The sequence below is a fragment of the Anolis carolinensis genome, chromosome 3 (genome assembly GCF_035594765.1).
Source record: "Anolis carolinensis isolate JA03-04 chromosome 3, rAnoCar3.1.pri, whole genome shotgun sequence".
Taxonomy (NCBI): domain Eukaryota; kingdom Metazoa; phylum Chordata; class Lepidosauria; order Squamata; family Dactyloidae; genus Anolis; species Anolis carolinensis.
This window is the reverse complement of record NC_085843.1, coordinates 56628202-56646632: the sequence shown is the minus strand read 5'-3', so window position 1 is coordinate 56646632 and position 18431 is coordinate 56628202. Positions and strand designations below refer to the sequence as shown.

Sequence of the window (18431 nt, the reverse complement as noted above, 5' to 3'; positions counted from 1 at the left end):
TAACACTGAAGATTAAGTGTTTTAAGCCTCTGACAATTTACTGAGCTATTTTTGAGTTGTTACTTAAATAAACTATATTTTGCTCTCAGTTGGCATCTGACCTTTGACAATGATTCTTCCAGGAGTGATTTCCCTTCCTAGGGGTAGATTTCTTTCACTTCCTGTTGTCTCATCCCCATTTGTAATAATGAGTCATTTGTAAGTCGGATGTTAGTAACTCAGAAACTGCCTATGCAGTACAGGTATACTCTTTTTAAAAAAAAGAAAAGGAAGGAGAAGTTAGCCATGGAAAAACTGCATCCTTAGTTCAAGTGTCTGGTAAAATCTAGTGATTTATATTGCCTCTGAGAATTTTAAATAGTCTCTTTCAAACCACCCACCAACTAAATGTGAGTGAGTCTTAAAAGGGCACACCAGTCAGTAATTCATGACTGGCAGGTGCTTGGGGGATAGGAAAGAGATGATGATGATGATGATGATGATGATGATGATGATGATATGCATCCCACCTTCCACTCAATGATGGGACTCAGAGAAAGTTTAAATGCATTTACTTAAAAATATAATAAGGAAAACCTATACCACTACTATAAACAAACTGGTTGTTTCAGTTTATGCAATATTAATATCAATTGCTAATATATTTCACGTTATAAGAATGTGGAATACATATAGAGAGGTACTGAGGCTCAATGTAGTTCAACAGATTGAAGATTGAACTATGATTCTGGAGACCAGGGTTCAAATTCCCACTTGGCCATAGAAACCCATTGGGTGATCTTATGCAAGTCACGTGCTCTTAGCCTCAGAGGGGAACATGGGCAAAACTTTTCTGAATTTTTTGCCAATAAAACCCAGGAATAGGTTCACCTTAGGATTGCCATAGGTCAGAAACAACTTAAAGATGCACAACATGCACAAACACCATCTGCAAATACACATGCCGTCCATAAAACCCCTACATGGTACACTTTTTGCTCTTCACATTCTTATTAAAATCAATGGGGAAATTATGTATGTGCCTAAATATTTCAAATTAAACCAATAAGACTGGAGCATATCATTTTGATCTGGTAAAGATACCACAGTTTTGTAAACCATTGCAGAAAACATGAGCTTGGGGCAATATTCATGATTAAATTATAATGAATTGAAAATGAATTTGAATTCTTCTTCCAATGTATTTTGATAACACTAAAGGCAGAACAAACTAGATAGAGCCAAAAGACAAAAAATGAAAATGTCAAATGAAATTGTTTATACTAGGATTTATATAAGCCAATTTTTGAGGGGTGTGTGTTAGTCTGTCACAGGCTTATAAGGCATTACACAGCCAAATATGTATTCCAAATTCCCCAAAATATTCCTGGCAGTGCAATTTGTACTGCACTGACTTCAAATGTTGACATTCTGGTCTCTTTGTAGCTGATCAAATTTGTAAATAAAACTTGAATTACTTTTTTATTGTACTTAGATTGAAAGTTCCAAAGGGAAGGAACATTTGCCTCTATATCTTACTACTACGAAGAACTGCTGCCATGTATCAGTTAAACAAATGGCTGGCACAGTCAACTGTAACATTTTACATCAGTTGTTTGGAGAGGTGAGGGAGGGACTGATTTTAGCCTTTCTCAAAAGCTTAGGGCAGGGGTCCCCAAACTTTTTAAACAGGGGGCCAGTTCATGATCCTTCGGACCATTGGAGGGCCGGACTATAGTTGGCCACCGAACAATAATTAATAATAATAATAAAAGAGGGTTGGAAGAGACCCTTTGGGTCATTGAGTCCAATCCCCCTCTGCCTTTGTGCACTGAAAGTACAAGCAAAGCATCCCTGACAGATGGCCACCCAGAATCAATGTTAATAATAATAATAATAATAATAATAATAATAATAATAATAATAATAATAATAATAATAAAGAGGCTTGGAAGCCTTTGGGCCATTTAGTCCAACCCCCTTCTGCCTCTGTGCACCAAAAGAACAAGCAAAGCATCCCTGACAGATGGCCACCCAGCCTCAATGTTGTTAATAATAATAATAATAATAATAATAATAATAATAATAAAGAGTTGTAAGAGAAGAAGAGACCCCTTGGGTCATTTAACCCAACCCCCTTCTGCCCTTGTGCCGTGGGGGCCGGATAAATGGCTTCGATGGGCCGCATTCGGCCCCCGGGCCTTAGTTTGGGGACCCCTGGCTTAGGGCATTGACATCGGCCCCATCTACATTGACCATTTTACATAGTTTGAACTCGGGTGGCCAGACAACAAACTGCCTCAAAAGCGTGAGAAAGTAAGCCCTTAACATGCATCAGTGCTCTGATGTTTGTGTAACCACCATCCAGGCCTCAGACTAGTTCCAGGATTTTGTATGTATTCATCTGCACAGCATAACCATTTTCTTCAATGCTGGTTTGAAGCTGCATTAAATGGTTATGGTAGAAGGGGCCATAGACTCAAGTTTTATACAATCGTCCCTCCGTATCCATGGATTCTGCATCCATGGATGCCTTGAAAGTAGATAACCAAAAAGGAAACCTTGATTTTGCCATTTTATATAAGGCGTGTCATTTTACTATTACATTGTCGATAATGAAATTTGCACACCCATGGATTTTGGTATTTGTGGGTGGTCTAGGAACCCCAGCAGATACCAAGGACCTCAGAGCAGAAGGCTTCACTTACAGGTCAGGTCAACATCAAGAGAATTTTGAATATGCCTGGCAGCTCAGAAGGCACGTGGAAAATCCCCAGCAAGGAAACAAGATGTGGAAGGTGTATGCAGATTACTCATGTTAGATAGAATCAATATAGCAGTGGCTAGTTGAGAGCCTTGCAAATATCTGACAGTGCTATGCTTAAAAGGTAAGGTAAAGGTTTCCCCTTGATATTAAGTCTAGTCGTGTCCAACTCTGGGGAGTTGGTGCTCATCTCCATTTCTAAGCCAAAGAGTTGGCATTGACCATAGACACCTCCAAGGTCATGTGGCTGGAAGGACTACATGGAGTGCCATTACCTTCCTGTTGGAGCGGTACCTATTGATCTACTCAAATTGGTATGTTTTCAAACTGCTAGATTGGCAGAAGCTGAGGCTAACAGTGGGAGCTCACCCCACTCCCCAGATTCGAACCATCGACCTTGCGATCAGCAAGTGCTATGCTTAGTAAATCCGAAAAATGAAACAACTTTATTGGGTTTAGAGCTCTGAAATATAAAGTAGTGGAATTAGAAGTACAGTGGCACTTATTTCCCATGCCAGTAAGGTAATGCTCAAGTTTCTGCAAGGCAGACTCCAGCAATACATGGAGCGAGAGTTGCCAGATGTCCAAGCTGGGTTCAGAAAAGGCAGAGGAACAAGAGACCAAATTGCCAATATCCGCTGGATAATGGAGGAAGCCAGGGAGTTTCAGAAAAACATCTACTTCTGATTTATTGACTATTCTAAAGCCTTCGACTGTGTGGATCATAATAAACTATGGCATGTTCTCGATGGTATGGGGATACCAAGTCACCTTGTCTGTCTCCTGAGAAATCTGTATAAAGACTGAGCAGCCACAGTAAGAACAGATCACGGAACAACAGACTGGTTCAAGACTGGGAAAGGAGTACGGCAGGGCTGCATACTTTCACCCTACCTATTTAATTTGTACGCAGAACACATCATGTGATGTGCAAGGCTTTACGATTCCAAGGCTGGAGTTAAAATAGCTGGAAGAAACATTAACAACCTTAGGTATGCAGATGATACCACTCTGATGGCCGAAAGTGAGGAGGAGCTGAGGAGCCTTATCACCAAGATGAAAGAAGAAAGTGCAAAAGCTGGGTTGCAGTTAAACGTCAAGAAAACCAAGATCATGGCAACTACACCTATTGATAACTGGTAAATAGAAGGAGAAAATGTGAAGGCAGTGACAGACTTTGTATTTCTAGGCACGAAGATCACTGCAGATGCAGACTACAGCCAGGAAATCAGAAGACGTTTACTTCTTGGGAGGAGAGCAATGGCCAACCTTGATAAAATAGTGAAGAGCAGAGACATCACACTGGCAATGAAGGTCCACATAGTCAAAGCAATGGTATTCCCCATAGTAACTTATGGTTGCGAGAGCTGGACCATAAGGAAGGCTGAACAAAGGAAGATAGACGCTTTTGAACTTTGTTGCTAGAGGAAAATCCTGAGAGTGTCTTGGACCGAAAGAAGATCCAACCAGTCCATCATCCAGGAAATAATGCCCGGCTGCTCATTGGAGGGAAGGATATTAGAGGCAAAAAGTTGAAGTATTTTGGCCACATCATGAGAAGACAGGAAAGCTTGGAAAAGATCACAATGCTGGGGAAAATGGAAGGAAAAAGGAAGAAAGGCCGACCAAGGGCGTGATGGATGGACAGTATCCTTGAAGTGACTGGCTTGACCTTGAAGGAACTGGGGGCGGCGACGGCCGACAGGAAGCTCTGGTGTGGACTGGTTCATGAGGTCACGAAGAGTCGGAAACGACTATGCGATTGAGCAGCAGCAGGAATTATAAGAAAAAATGTAACACGTTTCTCATGCTAAATTGTATTAAGATTGTTAATAATAAACATTAATAACAGATTTTGAGCACAGAATGCAATAAACAGAAAAAATCAGCAAAAATGAATGCAGAAAAAGACTTGATTTAACCATCAAATTTAAGCAAGTATAAAACTGAGATTTACCTACTCCCGGGTACTTCTGACCATATACCAGCCATGAAATTGCAGGGAGCACTTTATTTTAAATTTTATATACACATAGAAACATGGTCAAAGAAATGGGGCTACAAAGTGGAGTCCACGACATGCGAGTGTGAAGATCAAACCACAAACCACTTATTACAATGCAGTCTGAGCCCTGTCACATGCACAATAGAGGACCTTCTTACAGCCACACCAGAGGCACTCCAACTGGCTACCCTGTTTCCCCGAAAATAAGACATCCCCGAAAAATAAGACCTAGTTGAAGTTTTGCTGAATTGCTAAATATAAGGCCTCCCCCGAAAGTAAGACCTAGCAGTTTTTGTTTGGAAGCATGCCTAGCGCCTGCCAAACAGAACACCAGAGCATGCAGGATTGGTAAATGTACATACCAGTTGTATATGGAAATAATGGTAGTAAGAAGAAATTCTTGATAGGATTCACAGTTTGTCTGGTTATGCTGGTTTGTGATGACAACTACTGTACAGTATATAATAAATGTTCATTTTTTTTTGTTCAACAATAAATGTGAATTCTTCTTCATGTAAAAATAAGACATCCCCTGAAAATAAGACCTAGCGCATCTTTGGGAGTAAAAAACAATATAAGACACTGTCTTATTTTCGGGGAAACACGGTAGCTACTGAGCAAAAGACATTTAGTATAATGCCAAGTTGTTGTTGTTTTTTAAAAAAGCTTGTTTGTGTTTTCAAATAGATTACAACTTGTACCCTCGGTTCGCTTCTGACACAATAAATAAATAACATGGTCAAACACATTAGAAAAAATAAAATGTATTATACTGCTAAGTTCTACTCAGAGGCGGTTCAACCATCAGGCCAACTAGGCATTTGCCTGTGGCGCCATCTTGTAAGGGGCGCCGTTGAGGTGCTCCCGGGTGCGCACGCATGCATGTGTGCATGCATGTTGAGGCACACGTGGGAGCATCTCAACTGCGCCCCCTACAAGATGGTGCCACCTTCCGGCCAGCCTGTGCCTTCCAGGTGGTGTGCGAACTCTCAACCTGCTTCAACCGGCAGAAGGAAGCTTCCTTCCGCCGGTTGCAGTGGTTGGAGAGTGCGCTCACCGCCTGTAAGGTGGGCCCACGCTGGCGTGAGCCCGGCCGGCGTGCGCCCAGCCTGTGTGCCAGCATGTGCGCTCTACAGGAGGCTGCCGCAGCCTCGCCCGCCGGCGCCTCCTTCTCCTCCTCCACCTCAGAGGTGAAATATTGCAGCGATTGGTTTGGGGGGGGGGCGCAAAAATTCTCTTCGCCTACTCTTGAAAATTGCTTAGGGACGGCTCTGGTTCTACTCCCCACCTTTCTTAAATTATTCTAAATTCAGCATTTACAAATCAGACAATTTTATTAGATAAAATGATGATGTTGATGGTCTTATAAGTCACAGTCATACGAGTATCAAATAATACAAAACTGAAGATAATGCTGTTATAGTCACTCAATAATAATTTGTTGTCGAAGGTTTTCATGGCAGGAATCACTGGGCTGCTGTGAGTTTTCCGGGCTGTATGGCCATGTTTCAGAATCATTATCTCCTGACGTTTTGCCCACATCAATGGCAGGTATCACAACCTCTGAGGATGCCTGTCATAGGAGATAATGCTTCTGGAATATGGCCGTACAGCCCGGAAAACTCACAGCAAATCAATAATAATAGCTGTAATCTAATGTCACTTATCTATCCTGAAGATTCAAGAATTCACTACATAATTCATTTTTAATAAAGTTATTTGAAAAATTATTTAAAAGAAATTAATCAAAGTTAATATTTAAGGATGGCATGGACCACAGTTTCAACTCTTATTTTACTCATTTTAGTTTCTTGATGCTTTCAACATGCACAATGCTTTATCTCTTACAGAGAAAAAGCAAAGTTCTTGTGGTTTTCCACCATCTCCAATGTATTATACTTTGGGGAAGAACCCAAAAACAATACAACTCATTCCTACTCCGGATTACTTGGAAGCAAATCTCTTTTGTTTTATAACATACCAGAGAAAATAGTATGATCCCCAAAATTTATATCTTAGCCAAGCACTGTATAAAGTTACCAAAACCTTATATACAACACATTGTGATTTTCAATAATCTAAAGAAAAAGTAGAAATGGAAATGTTTAAGAACAATAAACCCGCATGTTTCCAATGTAATATTAAATTGCCAAATACCATGAAACACGAAAGCATCTGTTTCTTTGTATTAAAACTTGTTTATGGAAGATAGTTCTTGTTAATATGAAACAAATACATTTTTGCACTTCGCATAAAGTTGTGAAGATCTAAATTTCCAAGTCAACTTCAATAGAATTAACTGTGGGGGAAAGCCAAAGTATTGCATGCTCCTGCCATCTACGTATTATGAACCTGACAAAGGTTAGTCAAGTATTGCTGGAACTATCTTGGCAATAAATAAGAGGAAATAAACTTCAAGTAGGGATTGTTGTATGTTAGCCCTTATTTGTGTCTCCCAGGCAAGCTGGTCTTAAGGATCACTTCCCATGTAGGGAGAAAACAATTTTTGTGAATAATAATGATAAAACCTTATGGAATGCAGCAACAACCAAAAAATGTATTCTCAGTTGACTCCACTGGGGCCAAGTCAATATTAGTCCCACTTCACCCACGCACAGCATAGTCTAAAAATGCTGTCAGCCTGATAAGAATTTCCTGATTTACTCTGTTACATCAGATTCTTAAGTCAGAGGGTAAAACAGGCCTTATGGGATTTGTAGAAGATTTAGAGTATGGGGTGTGTTAATTTGTTTTTCTGTACTCTCTATTTCAGCATCTTTAAGCATGCAAAAATTCCTTTAAGCGATGTTGCAATATATAAAATGCACGGTAAAGTGATAAACTGCCTAAATATCCTAAAGACATCAGATCCCATCAGATCTTGAACACTAAGCAAAATAAGCTCTAATTAGTACATGGATGAAAGTCCACCAAGAAATACCCTATTTTAGACAAAGGAACTGACCACTTCTAAGTATTCCTTGCCTAAGAAAGCACTATGAAATTCATGTCGAGTCACAAATCGATAGGTGGCTTGAGGGGACACACAAACACACACAAAGTGATAGGCAGTATAGTTCCAATTTATATATGTTTTGTTAAATGAGACTTAGTAAATACAGTCAGTGCATTTGCAATGTATGTTAATAATACATCAAATATGTAAACAGACTGGGTACTAACACACTAAATGTCTTCAGTTCTGCTTTTGAAATTACCCAGTTCACATCAAAAAAGCATTGTTCCTAATCAAAAAATAAAAACCAACAAACTGAAAAAAGTTTTGTGACACCTGAAAAACTAATATGGCATAAGTTTGGGTACCAGATTTTACTTCATTATATCAATCAAAAAGCCTGTGCAGTGAACACTTTAGTACAGCGAACATCCAAAAGATAAAACCACAATGAAGTGCCTCAAAACTTCCAGACAATAAACAATCAGGGCCAGCTAACATCCGCCCCCCAACAAAGGATTCCCCCAGGAAACAGCCAGGCTTTGAAGCTGCTAGGCTATTCAATGCTAATCAAGCTGGCCAGTTGAAACATTCATACTTGCCTCAGGCAGACAAGAGTTTTTTCTTCCACCCTGAACATTCCAAAGATATATAAACCCCACTTGCCTATTTTCTAACACCTCACAACCTCTGAGGATGCCTGCCATAGATGTGGGCAAAACATCAGGAGAGAATGCTTCTGGAACATGGCCATACAGTTTGGAAAACTCACACCAACCCAGTGATTCCGGCCACAAAAGCCTTCGACAACACATTACCCCAAAACTCTTCTGTTGGAATGTTGGTTTGTTTTTAGCAAGTTGACTCAGCTAGTTGTTGTAAATTAACAGAAAAATGAATCCTTGGTGACACATTTAAGAGAGGAATACAACAATTTAAGGAGTGAACACGTGCCTATTTCCTTGAACATGATGAGCATCTCCATACCACAATTCAAAATACACCAGATTGGAAGATTTCGCCAGAATTTACTTCCAGCAACTGTAATACAAATGAGCTTGTTAAAAACCAGCAAGATTTGCCTCCCAAACAGAGGAATTTGTAGATTTCGTTTTTTAAAAAATTACTAACTTGGATGTTTAAGCAAAATCGGAGGAACTTTTGTCCATGTGCACGTTTTTCAGAATCAAGGGGTGAGTTTAGCAAGAAATAAAGATTATACTCTATCTACACTTGGGTAACGCAGTGGTATTTCAATTTCTAAAGTAATAAATACAAAACAGTCGATGAGCAGAAGAAACACAAAGGCCCAGAATTGTTTTTTCAAGGTGTTGTCAAAGGCTGGAATCACTGGATTATTGTGAGTTTTTCGGGCTGTATGGCCATGTTCCAGAAGCATTTCCTCCTGATGTTTTGCCCACATTTACGGCAGGCATCCTCAGAAGTTGTGAGGTCTGTTGGAAAACTAGACAAATGGGGTTTATTTATCTGTGTGAGGTCCAGTGTGGGAGAAAAACTCTTGTCTGTTGGAGGCAAATGTGAATGTTGCAATTAATCACCTTGATTAGCAATGAAAAGCTTTGTAGCTTCAAAGCCTGGGTGATTCCAGCCTGGCGGAATCCTTGGGAGGTGTTAGCTGGCCCTGATTTTCACGTCTGGAATTCCCGTTTTCAGACTGTTGTTCTTTCAGAGTGTTGTTACCCACTAAGAAAATCCAACAAATGCTATGTTCAGTAAAGGACAAGAGGGATCCGCTTATCTCTGCAGAAGTCTACCATATACCATGCAGCTGTGGACAAGTCTACATAGGGACCACCAAACAGAGCAGCATTGCACAAACACAAACCAAGGAACATGAAAGGCACTGAAGACTGATTCAACCAGAGAAGTCAGCCTTAGCAGAGCACCTGATCAACCAACCTGGACACAGCATAATATTTGAAAACACAGACATGCTGGATCACTCCAACTACTATCATGTCAGACGACACAGAGAAACCATTGAAATCCACAAGCATGTGGACAATTTCAACAGAGAAAAGGAAACCATGAAAATGAACAATATCTGGATACCAGTAGTAAAAAAGAAATCTAAAATCAAGACAGTAAACAAAGAACAACATTCTGAAAACAGGGAAATTCCAGACATGAAACAATGAGGGCCAGCTAACACCTCCCAAGAAAGGATTCCGCAAGGCTGGAATCAGCCATGCTTTGAAGCTGCAATGCTTTTCAATGCTAATCATGGTGATTAATTGCAACATTTGTACTTACCTCCAACAAACAAGAGTTCTGTCTCCCATCCTGGACCTTCCACAGATATATAAACCTCCCTTGCCTAGTTTTCCAACAGACCTCACAACCTCTGAAGATGACTGCCATAGATGTGGGTGAAACGTCAGGAGAGAATGCTTCTGGAACATGGCCTTACAGCCCGCAAAACTCATAGGAACCCTGTTTGTTCAAGCTTTACAATAGCGAGCGGCTCTATCCTACACCCAAATTCATAGGGGAACAAGATGTGGAAAATACCAGCTACTCAAGGAAGGGCTCAGATTGCAACCTGGCCCCAAAATCCTTGAGTTCCTCTGCTTTGGGGGTTTTAAGCCAGTGATGCAGGCATGGGCAAACTTGGGCCCTCCAGGTGTCTTGGACTTCAACTCCCACAATTCCTACAGCCTACCGGCTGTTAGGAATTGTGAGAGTTGAAGTCCAAGACACCTGGAGGGCCCAAGTTTGCCCATGCCTGCACTGAACTCTGTTCTTCACCTCGGCCAAAGTTTCTGGCCAGGAGCTGCCTGGCTCCTCTCCTGCCCTTCAGGAGCTTTCCATGGCGAGGTTGCCCCACTCCCTTTCCCCCTCCGAGGCCGGAGCAAATATGCAACCAGACAAACAGAGGCGCATCGGAAACTGAGGAGCTTGCTCCCTCCCCGAAGTACAGAGGCTGCGGGTTGTAAGACCTGACATGAGGGGCCCTCCAAAGAGATGTCCAAGAGCTAGAAGGGGTTCCGAGCCTGCCACTCTTCCCGCCTCTTCTCAAGCATGCACTCCCTCAACGCCCTCGCTCTCCGGACACGCTTTCTCTTCGGCCGCTTCCCACCTGGGCGCCTTTCTCCGCCTCCGAGGCTGGACCTGTCCCCAATGGAAGGCCAACCGGTGCTGTTGTTGGGCACCTCCAGACATTCCCGATTATCATGGGCTGAGTGTGACTGCCCCAAGGTCAACCGGTGGGTTTCCAGAGCCTCATCTTCAAGCCACGCTGCTGTCAAGCGAAGCTTATTAAACTTTAGCGCGAAATGGGAACGTGCAATGTCGAATTGGATGCAGTTCGACATGACTTTAACCTCCCTGACTCAATGCTATTATTAGAGCTTCGGCAAGGAACTAGTTTTCCGGGCTATATGGTTATGTCCCAGAAGCATTCTCTCCTGACGTTTCTATTGCAGGCATCCTCAGAGGTTGTGAGGTCTGTTGGAAACTAGGCAAGGGAGGTTTACAAATCTGTGGAAGGTCCAGGGTGGGAGATAGAACTCCTGCCTGCCTGAGGCATGTGTGAATGTTGCAATTAATCGCCTTGATTAGCATTGAAAAGCCTTGCAGCTTCAAGGCCTGGCTGATTCCTGCCTGGGGAAAATCATAGAATCATAGAGTTGGAAGAGACCTCGTGGGCCATCCAGTCCAACCCCCCCTGCCAAGAAGCAGGAAAATCACATTCAAAGCACCCCCGACAAATGTCCATCCAGCCTCTGCTTAAAAGCCTCCAAAGAAGGAGCCTCCACCACACTCCGCAGCAGAGAGTTCCATTGCCGAACAGATCTCACAGTGAGGAAGTTCTTCCTAATGTTCAGGTGGAATCTCCTTTCCTGTAGTTTAAAGCCATAAATCCTTTGTTGGTAGGTGTCCACTGGCCCTGATTGTTTCTTCTCTGGAATTCCCCTCTCTTCTGAGTGTTGTTCTTTACTTGTTGTCCTCATTTTAGAGTTTTTTTAAAATACTGAGAGCCAGCTTTAGTTCATTTTCCGAAACCAGGACAGTGAATAAAGTACAACACTCTGAAAACATGAGAATTTCAAACATGAAACAATGAGGGCCAGCTAACACCTCCCAACAAAGGATTCCCCCAGGCAGGAATCAGCCAGACCTTGAAGCTGCAAGCGGCTGAGGGGGAAAAGGAAGGGTCCTAAGGCTATTAGGAATTGTGGAAGTCCAAAACACCTGGAGGGCCCAAGTTTGACCACGCCTGATCTACATACACTTCTAAATGCTTGAGCTTAACTGCTCTAAGACCTAAATGAGGTTCAGTTTGAAACCTGTTGCATGTAAGAGTCTGGAGGCCCTTGCGACTTCTACTTTGGGATGCATTCTGGCCAGATATAGATCAAAACCCAGAAACCTGTCCTATTCAGCACCTGAGACTATGCTATACCCACTCAGACATTCATGCACCGGAACGTAAGCACACAGAACTCGTGGCTGATGGCCACCCTGGTCTGCTGCTTCCTGCTGGGTATATCTCAAAGACACTTCATACACACTTCTACAAAGAGACCACCAAACGCAGCAATGTCCAAACACAAATCAAGGAACATGAAAGGCACTGCAGACTGATTCAACCAGAGAAGTCCGTGTTAGCAGAGCACCTGATGAACCAACCAGGACACAGTATATCATTTGAGAACACAGAAATGCTGGACCACTGTAACAACCAGCATCTCAGACTACACAGAGAAGCCATTGAAATCCACAAGCATGTGGACAATTTCAACAGAAAGGAAGAAACCATGGAAATGAACAAAAACTGGCTGCCAGTATTTTAAAACTCTAAAATCAGGACAGTAAATAAAGAACAACACTCTGAAAACAGAGGAATGCCAGACATGAAATAATCAGGTTCCAGTATCACCTCCAAACAAAGGATTCCCCAGGCAGGAATCAGACAGGCTTTGAAGCTGCAAGGCTTTTCAATGCTAATCAGGGCGATTAATTTCAACATTCACACTTGCCTCAAAGCAGGGGTCCCCAAACTAAGGCCCGGGGGCCGGATGCGGCCCTCCAAGGTCATTTACCTGGCCCTCGCCCTCAGTTTTATAATATTTTTATATCAGTTTTAATAATATAATATATTGTATATACATATAATATTGATAATAATCTTACGTTATACAATATAATACTAATAGTAATACCATATAATAATATTAATTGTATGTTATATATTACATATTATATAATATTATAGTGGTATAGTTCAATACAGTAATATATAATGCTAATATTGCGTTATGCTAATAATATAATATATTGTATGTACATACAGCTGCTCTGAGTCCCCTTCGGGGTGAGAAGGGTGGGATATAAATGTAGTAAATAAATGCAGTAAATAAATAATTAATTTTATACTTAGGCTCGGCCAAAGTCTGACATGACTTGAAGGCACACAACAACAACAACAACAACAACAACAATCCTAATTAACTTGACTATCTCATTGGCCAGTAGCAGGCCCACACTTTCCATTAAAATCCTAATAGGTTTATGTTGGTTAAAATTGTTTTCATTTTTAAATATTGTATTGTTCTTTCGTTGTTGTTGTTGTTGCACTACAAATAAGACATGTGCAGTATGCATAGGAATTTGTTTGTATTTTTTTTTTCAAATGATAATTCGGCCCCTCAACAGTCTGAAGGATTGTGGACCGGCCCTCTGCTTAAAAAGTTTGGGGACCCCTGCCTCAAAGAGACAAGAGTTCTTTCTCCCAGCCCGGACCTTCCACTGTTATATAAACCTCACCTGATTAGTTCCCAACAAACCTCACAACGTCTGAGGACGCCTGCCATAGATGCGGGCGAAACGTCGGAAAAGAGTGCTTCTAGAGCATCCCGCAAAACTCACAGCAACCCAGTGATTCTGGCCATGAAAGCCTTAGACAACACACTTCGTATACTTTGGACTAGACTTGCTCGACTTTGGGCATTCGCCAGAGGGGCTCAGGGACAACTCCCATCATCCCTATCATCAGCACAGAGACGGGATGCCGGGCACTGACTTTCCCTTCTGAATGACAACTTTTGTGTCGTTCAAACTGGATATCCCATACCGGTTTGAAACCAGTGTAGGCGAGGTTCCGGAGACTCCGCCTTACCTGTTGTCCGGGCGCGAGGGGAGCCGCCTCGTCCTGGGTCGGCGGGAGGTGCCTCGCCAGCCCCGAGCAGCTCATGGCCAGCGGCGGGACGGGGGATCAGAGTCCGCACTCGCGCCTTCTTCCAGCCTTCCTCTCCCTCTCCTCCTCCTCCTCCCCTCCCTCCTCCTCCTCCTCTTCCTCGCAGCCTCGGGCTTCGGAGCCACGTGGCGGAGGCGCCCTCATCGCCTTCATATATAGAGCCCGGAGGCGGCGGCACTCAGCAGCGGCAGAGGCAGGGAGAGCCGCTCACCGCCTCCGCCGCCCTGATTTCCATTCGCGCGCAGCGAGGGGCCTCCGCGCTCTGCCAATGCACGCTCAGCCGCCGCGGCCCAAGTTGGGAAACCCCGCCCCATTGGTCGAAAGTTTGTGCCGGTCGGAAGGCCATTGGCGCAGGAGGAGAGGCGTGTCGGGGGGGGGGGGCGCCTCTACACGGTGGAATGAAGGCAGTGGGACAGCACTCGGGCTGCCTTGGCTCAGTGCAAAGGAATCCAAGGAAGTGCAGCTTCCCAAGGCCTTTAGCCTTCTCTGGCAAAAAGAACACCTCCCAACAAAGGATTCCCAAGGCAGTAAGCAGCTATGCAATGCTAATCAAGAGTGCTGGCGCCTCATCAAACTATAACACTATGTGTTGTCGAAGGCATCACATGACCGGAATCACTGGGTTGCTCTGAGTTTTCCGGGCTGTATGGCCATGTTCTACAAGCATTCCCCACTGACATTTCGCCCACATCTATGGCAGGCATCCTAAGAGGTTGTGAGATATATTTGGAAACTAAACAAGGGAGGTTTATATGCCTGTGGAATGTCCAGGGTGGGAGAAAAATACTCTTGTCTGTTGGAGGCAAGTGTGGATGTTGCAATTAATCACCTTGATTAGCGCTGAAAGGCCTTCAAGCTTCAAGGCCTGGCTGATTCCTGCCTGGGGGAATCATTTGCCGGAAAACTCATGAGAACCCAGTGAGTCCAGCCATGAAAGCCTTCGACAACAAACTATAACACTATGCATTGTCGAAGGCTTTTATGGCCAGAATCGCTGGGTTACTGTGAGCTTTCTGGGCCATGCTCCAGAAGCACTTTCTTCTGATGTTTTGCCCACATTTATGGCAAGCATTCTCAGAGGTTGTGAGGTCTGTTGGAAACTAGGCAAGTGGGATTTATATATCTGTGGAAGGTCCAGGGTGGGAGAAAGGATTCTTATCTGAGGAAAGTGTGAATGGTGTAATTGGCCACCTTGATTAGCACTGAACATTTCAACTTCAAAGTCTGGCTGCTTCCTGCCTGGGGGAATCCTTTGTTGGGAGGTGTTAGCTGGCCCTGATTGTTTCTTGTCTGGAATTCCCCTGTTTTCAGAGTGTTGTTCTTTATTTACTGTCCTGATTTTAGAGTTTTTAAATACTGGAAGCCAGATTTTGTTCATTTCCATGGTTTCCTCCTTTCTGTTGAAATTGTTTACATGCTTGTGGATTTTCATGGTTTCTCTCTGTAGTCTGACATGGTGGTTGTCAGAGTGGTCCAGCATTTCTGTGCTCTCAAATAATATGCTGAAAAACTTTGTTTTTGCAAGACATCCTACAGCACATTTTACTTTATCTCCTTGAGTTTCAACCTATTCAACATAGTTTGTGCTGGTCACAAAAACGGTTAACAACTACTTTCAAAGTGAGTACTGCACAGTTAAACAGGAAATAACACATTCAAACCAAGAACAGCTCCCCCCCCCCCCCAAATTCTGTTAAAGAGTGCAATTTCCCAGGATTCCATAGCATGCAGCTATGCATTAACTCTACAGTTCGGGTGCATCTACTGTAGAATTGGACACATTTGAACTGCCATAGCTCAGGGCTATGGAATAAGAGGAGCTGTGGTTTTCCAACTCCTAAGATTCCATAGGATTGAGCAAAAGCAGTTCACAAGTGGCATCAAACTGCATTCATTCTATACTGTAGATCAGGCATTGCCAAACTTTGGCCCTCCAGGTGTTTTGGACTTCAACTCTCACAATTCCCTAACACAGTTGTTCTCAACCTCTAGGTCCCCAGGTGTTTTGGCCTACAACTCTCAGAAATTCCAGTCAGTTTACCAGCAGTTAGGATTTCTGGGAGTTGAAGGCCAAATCATCTGGAGACCCACAGGCTGAGAACCACTGGTAATGACTCTTAGGAATTGTGGGAGTTAAAGTCCAAAACACCTGGAGGGCCAATGTTTGCCCATGCCTGCTTCAGCCTGACTATACTTAGGTTGCCTGTTCACTGTGGAATGAATGCAGTTGAATTCAATTACCATGGCTCAATACTTTGGAGTTATGGGAGCTATGGGTTTTTTAAAGGACTGCAGCCTTTCTATTAAAGAGTGCCTCACAAAACTGCAACTCCCAGGATTGCATAGCATTGAGCATTAACTCTATAGTGTAGATGCACCCCAGGAAAGAACGGCCTCCATAGCACTAAGCCAAGGCAATTACAGTGGTATCAAATTTTGGGTTCATTTTGCAGTGTGGGTGCAATTTCAGATCGCATATACTCAGAGTGCATCTTCACTGTAGAATTAATGCAGTTGAATTCAATTGCTATGGAATTGCGGGAGTTGTATTTTTTCAAGGTTTTAGCCTTCTCTGATGAAGGGCACTGGTGCTTCACCAAATTCCCAAGATTCCACAGCATCGAGCCATGGCAGTTAACGTGGGGTCAAACTGCATTGATTCTACGGTGAAATAGATCCAAATTCTCCACGAGGGCATAAAGGTGCCTCCCTCCTTTCACAGTGGGGCAACTTCATGATGATCACCCCCATTTCTCCCACACAGGCAGTTCTTGGCTATTTTGTGCCATAACATCTTGGCTGCAAACACTGTCAGTGGATGCTCAGGGGCAAAGGAACTGTGAGTTCACTCCCTCGCAAGAGCCAGGCTGTTTAGTGAGGCACCAGCACTCTTTGGCAGAGACGGCTAAACACCTTCCAAAACTACAACCCTATGATTCCATAGCATTGAGCCATGGCAGTTAAAGTTGTGTCAATCTGCACGAACCTTAAGGTTAGATGCATCCTGAATTCTTGGGATGATGACCCACCTGCCCAGGTGTCAGTAAAAAAAAATCCAAAAATGCCCTCTGGGAGAGCTAAGAGAGCACCCCTGCCACTCACTGTCCCTTTTCCTCCTTTGAATGTCTAGGCATCACCAATTACATTAAAAAAAACTTGATATTTATGGATTCACACACCTGTGTTTACCAAAAGTGTTTGTGGGCTTTTTTAGGTTCTCTAGAGTAATTCTGTGGTATGCTTTCTGCCCAATTATGGTCAAAATATAGGGCTCATTATTATCCACAGTTTCAGGCACCACAAGGGATCTTGGAACATATCTCCCATGTATAATCTATAATCTATACAAACAGTATGTAAGTAAGACTGTAATGGAAGATACCAACCTAGTCACATGGTCTGCAATGTATTTGCATTTTAATCTTTACTGTTCTGTAAGCATAACAGATAATAATAATAATAATAATAATAATAATAATAATAATAACTTTATTTTTATACCCCGCCCCATCTCCCCGAAGGGACTCGGGGCGGCTTACATGGGGCATGGCCCAATAAAACAAACAAATAACAGTAACAAAGCAATAAAACAATTATCCCAGTAAAAACATCAACATCAATAAAAACAATCATTAAAATCAACAAGCAGGATACAGTGTTAAAAACAGGAGACTAATTTGTAGATCCCAGGCAAAGTGCAGAGTGTTACGAAATGGGAAAAGGAAATTTCACAGTTGGATGGACAATAAAGTGCGGTATAAAATGGCAAGACAACAACAATGGGACTATTATGGAATGGACAGATAGATCAATCCAGCAACAACTATACATCGAAGGCCTTTTGGAAGAGCCAGGTTTTTAAGCTCTTCCAGAAGGAGAGGAGGGTAGGGGCCTGCCTGATCTCTCTAGGTAGAGAGTTCCAAAGCCGGGGGGCCACGACGGAGAAGGCCCTCTCTCTTGTCCCCACCAACCGTGACTGTGAGGGTGGTGGGAGCGAGAGAAGGGCCTCCCCCGACAAGCGAAGAGAACGTCTGGGTTCATAGAGGGAGATGTGGTCTCTAAGGTAGGTGGGTCCCAAACCGTTTAGGGCTTTGTAGGTGATAACCTGCACCTTGAATTGGGCCCGGAAAATAAATGGCAACCAGTGGAGCTCCTTAAACAGAGGCGTTGAATGCGCCCTGTAATTCGCTCCAGTTAAAAGCCTGGCTGCCGAACGTTGTACTAGTTGTAATTTCCGGGCCGTCTTCAAAGGCAGCCCCACATAGAGCGCATTGCAATAGTCCAGTCTAGAGGTAACTAAGGCATGGACCACCATGGTCAGATCAGACTTCTCGAGGTATGGTCGCAGCTGGCGCACAAGTTTTAGTTGTGCAAAGGCCCTCCCAGCCACGGCCGACACCTGGGCCTCAAGTGTCAGCGCCGAGTCCAGGAGGAACCCCAAGCTGCGGACCTGCGCAGAATAGATTTCTATTCATTATAGATTAATAGCAATAACCAAAGTGAATCA

The 18431-nt window shown here is 43.2% G+C and overlaps 1 protein-coding gene across 1 annotated transcript in view; it reads right to left on the bottom strand.

Moving 5' to 3' along the window:
* Positions 1–14190, bottom strand: part of vgll3 (vestigial like family member 3) — a 37063-nt gene extending 22873 nt beyond the window's left edge. The window contains exon 1 of the mRNA XM_008107678.3: positions 13847–14190. Within this exon, the coding sequence (XP_008105885.1) occupies positions 13847–13921 (75 nt within the window). The 5' untranslated portion in view covers positions 13922–14190. The remainder of the gene's footprint in view (positions 1–13846) is intronic.
* Between the last annotated feature and the right edge of the window lie 4241 nt (positions 14191–18431).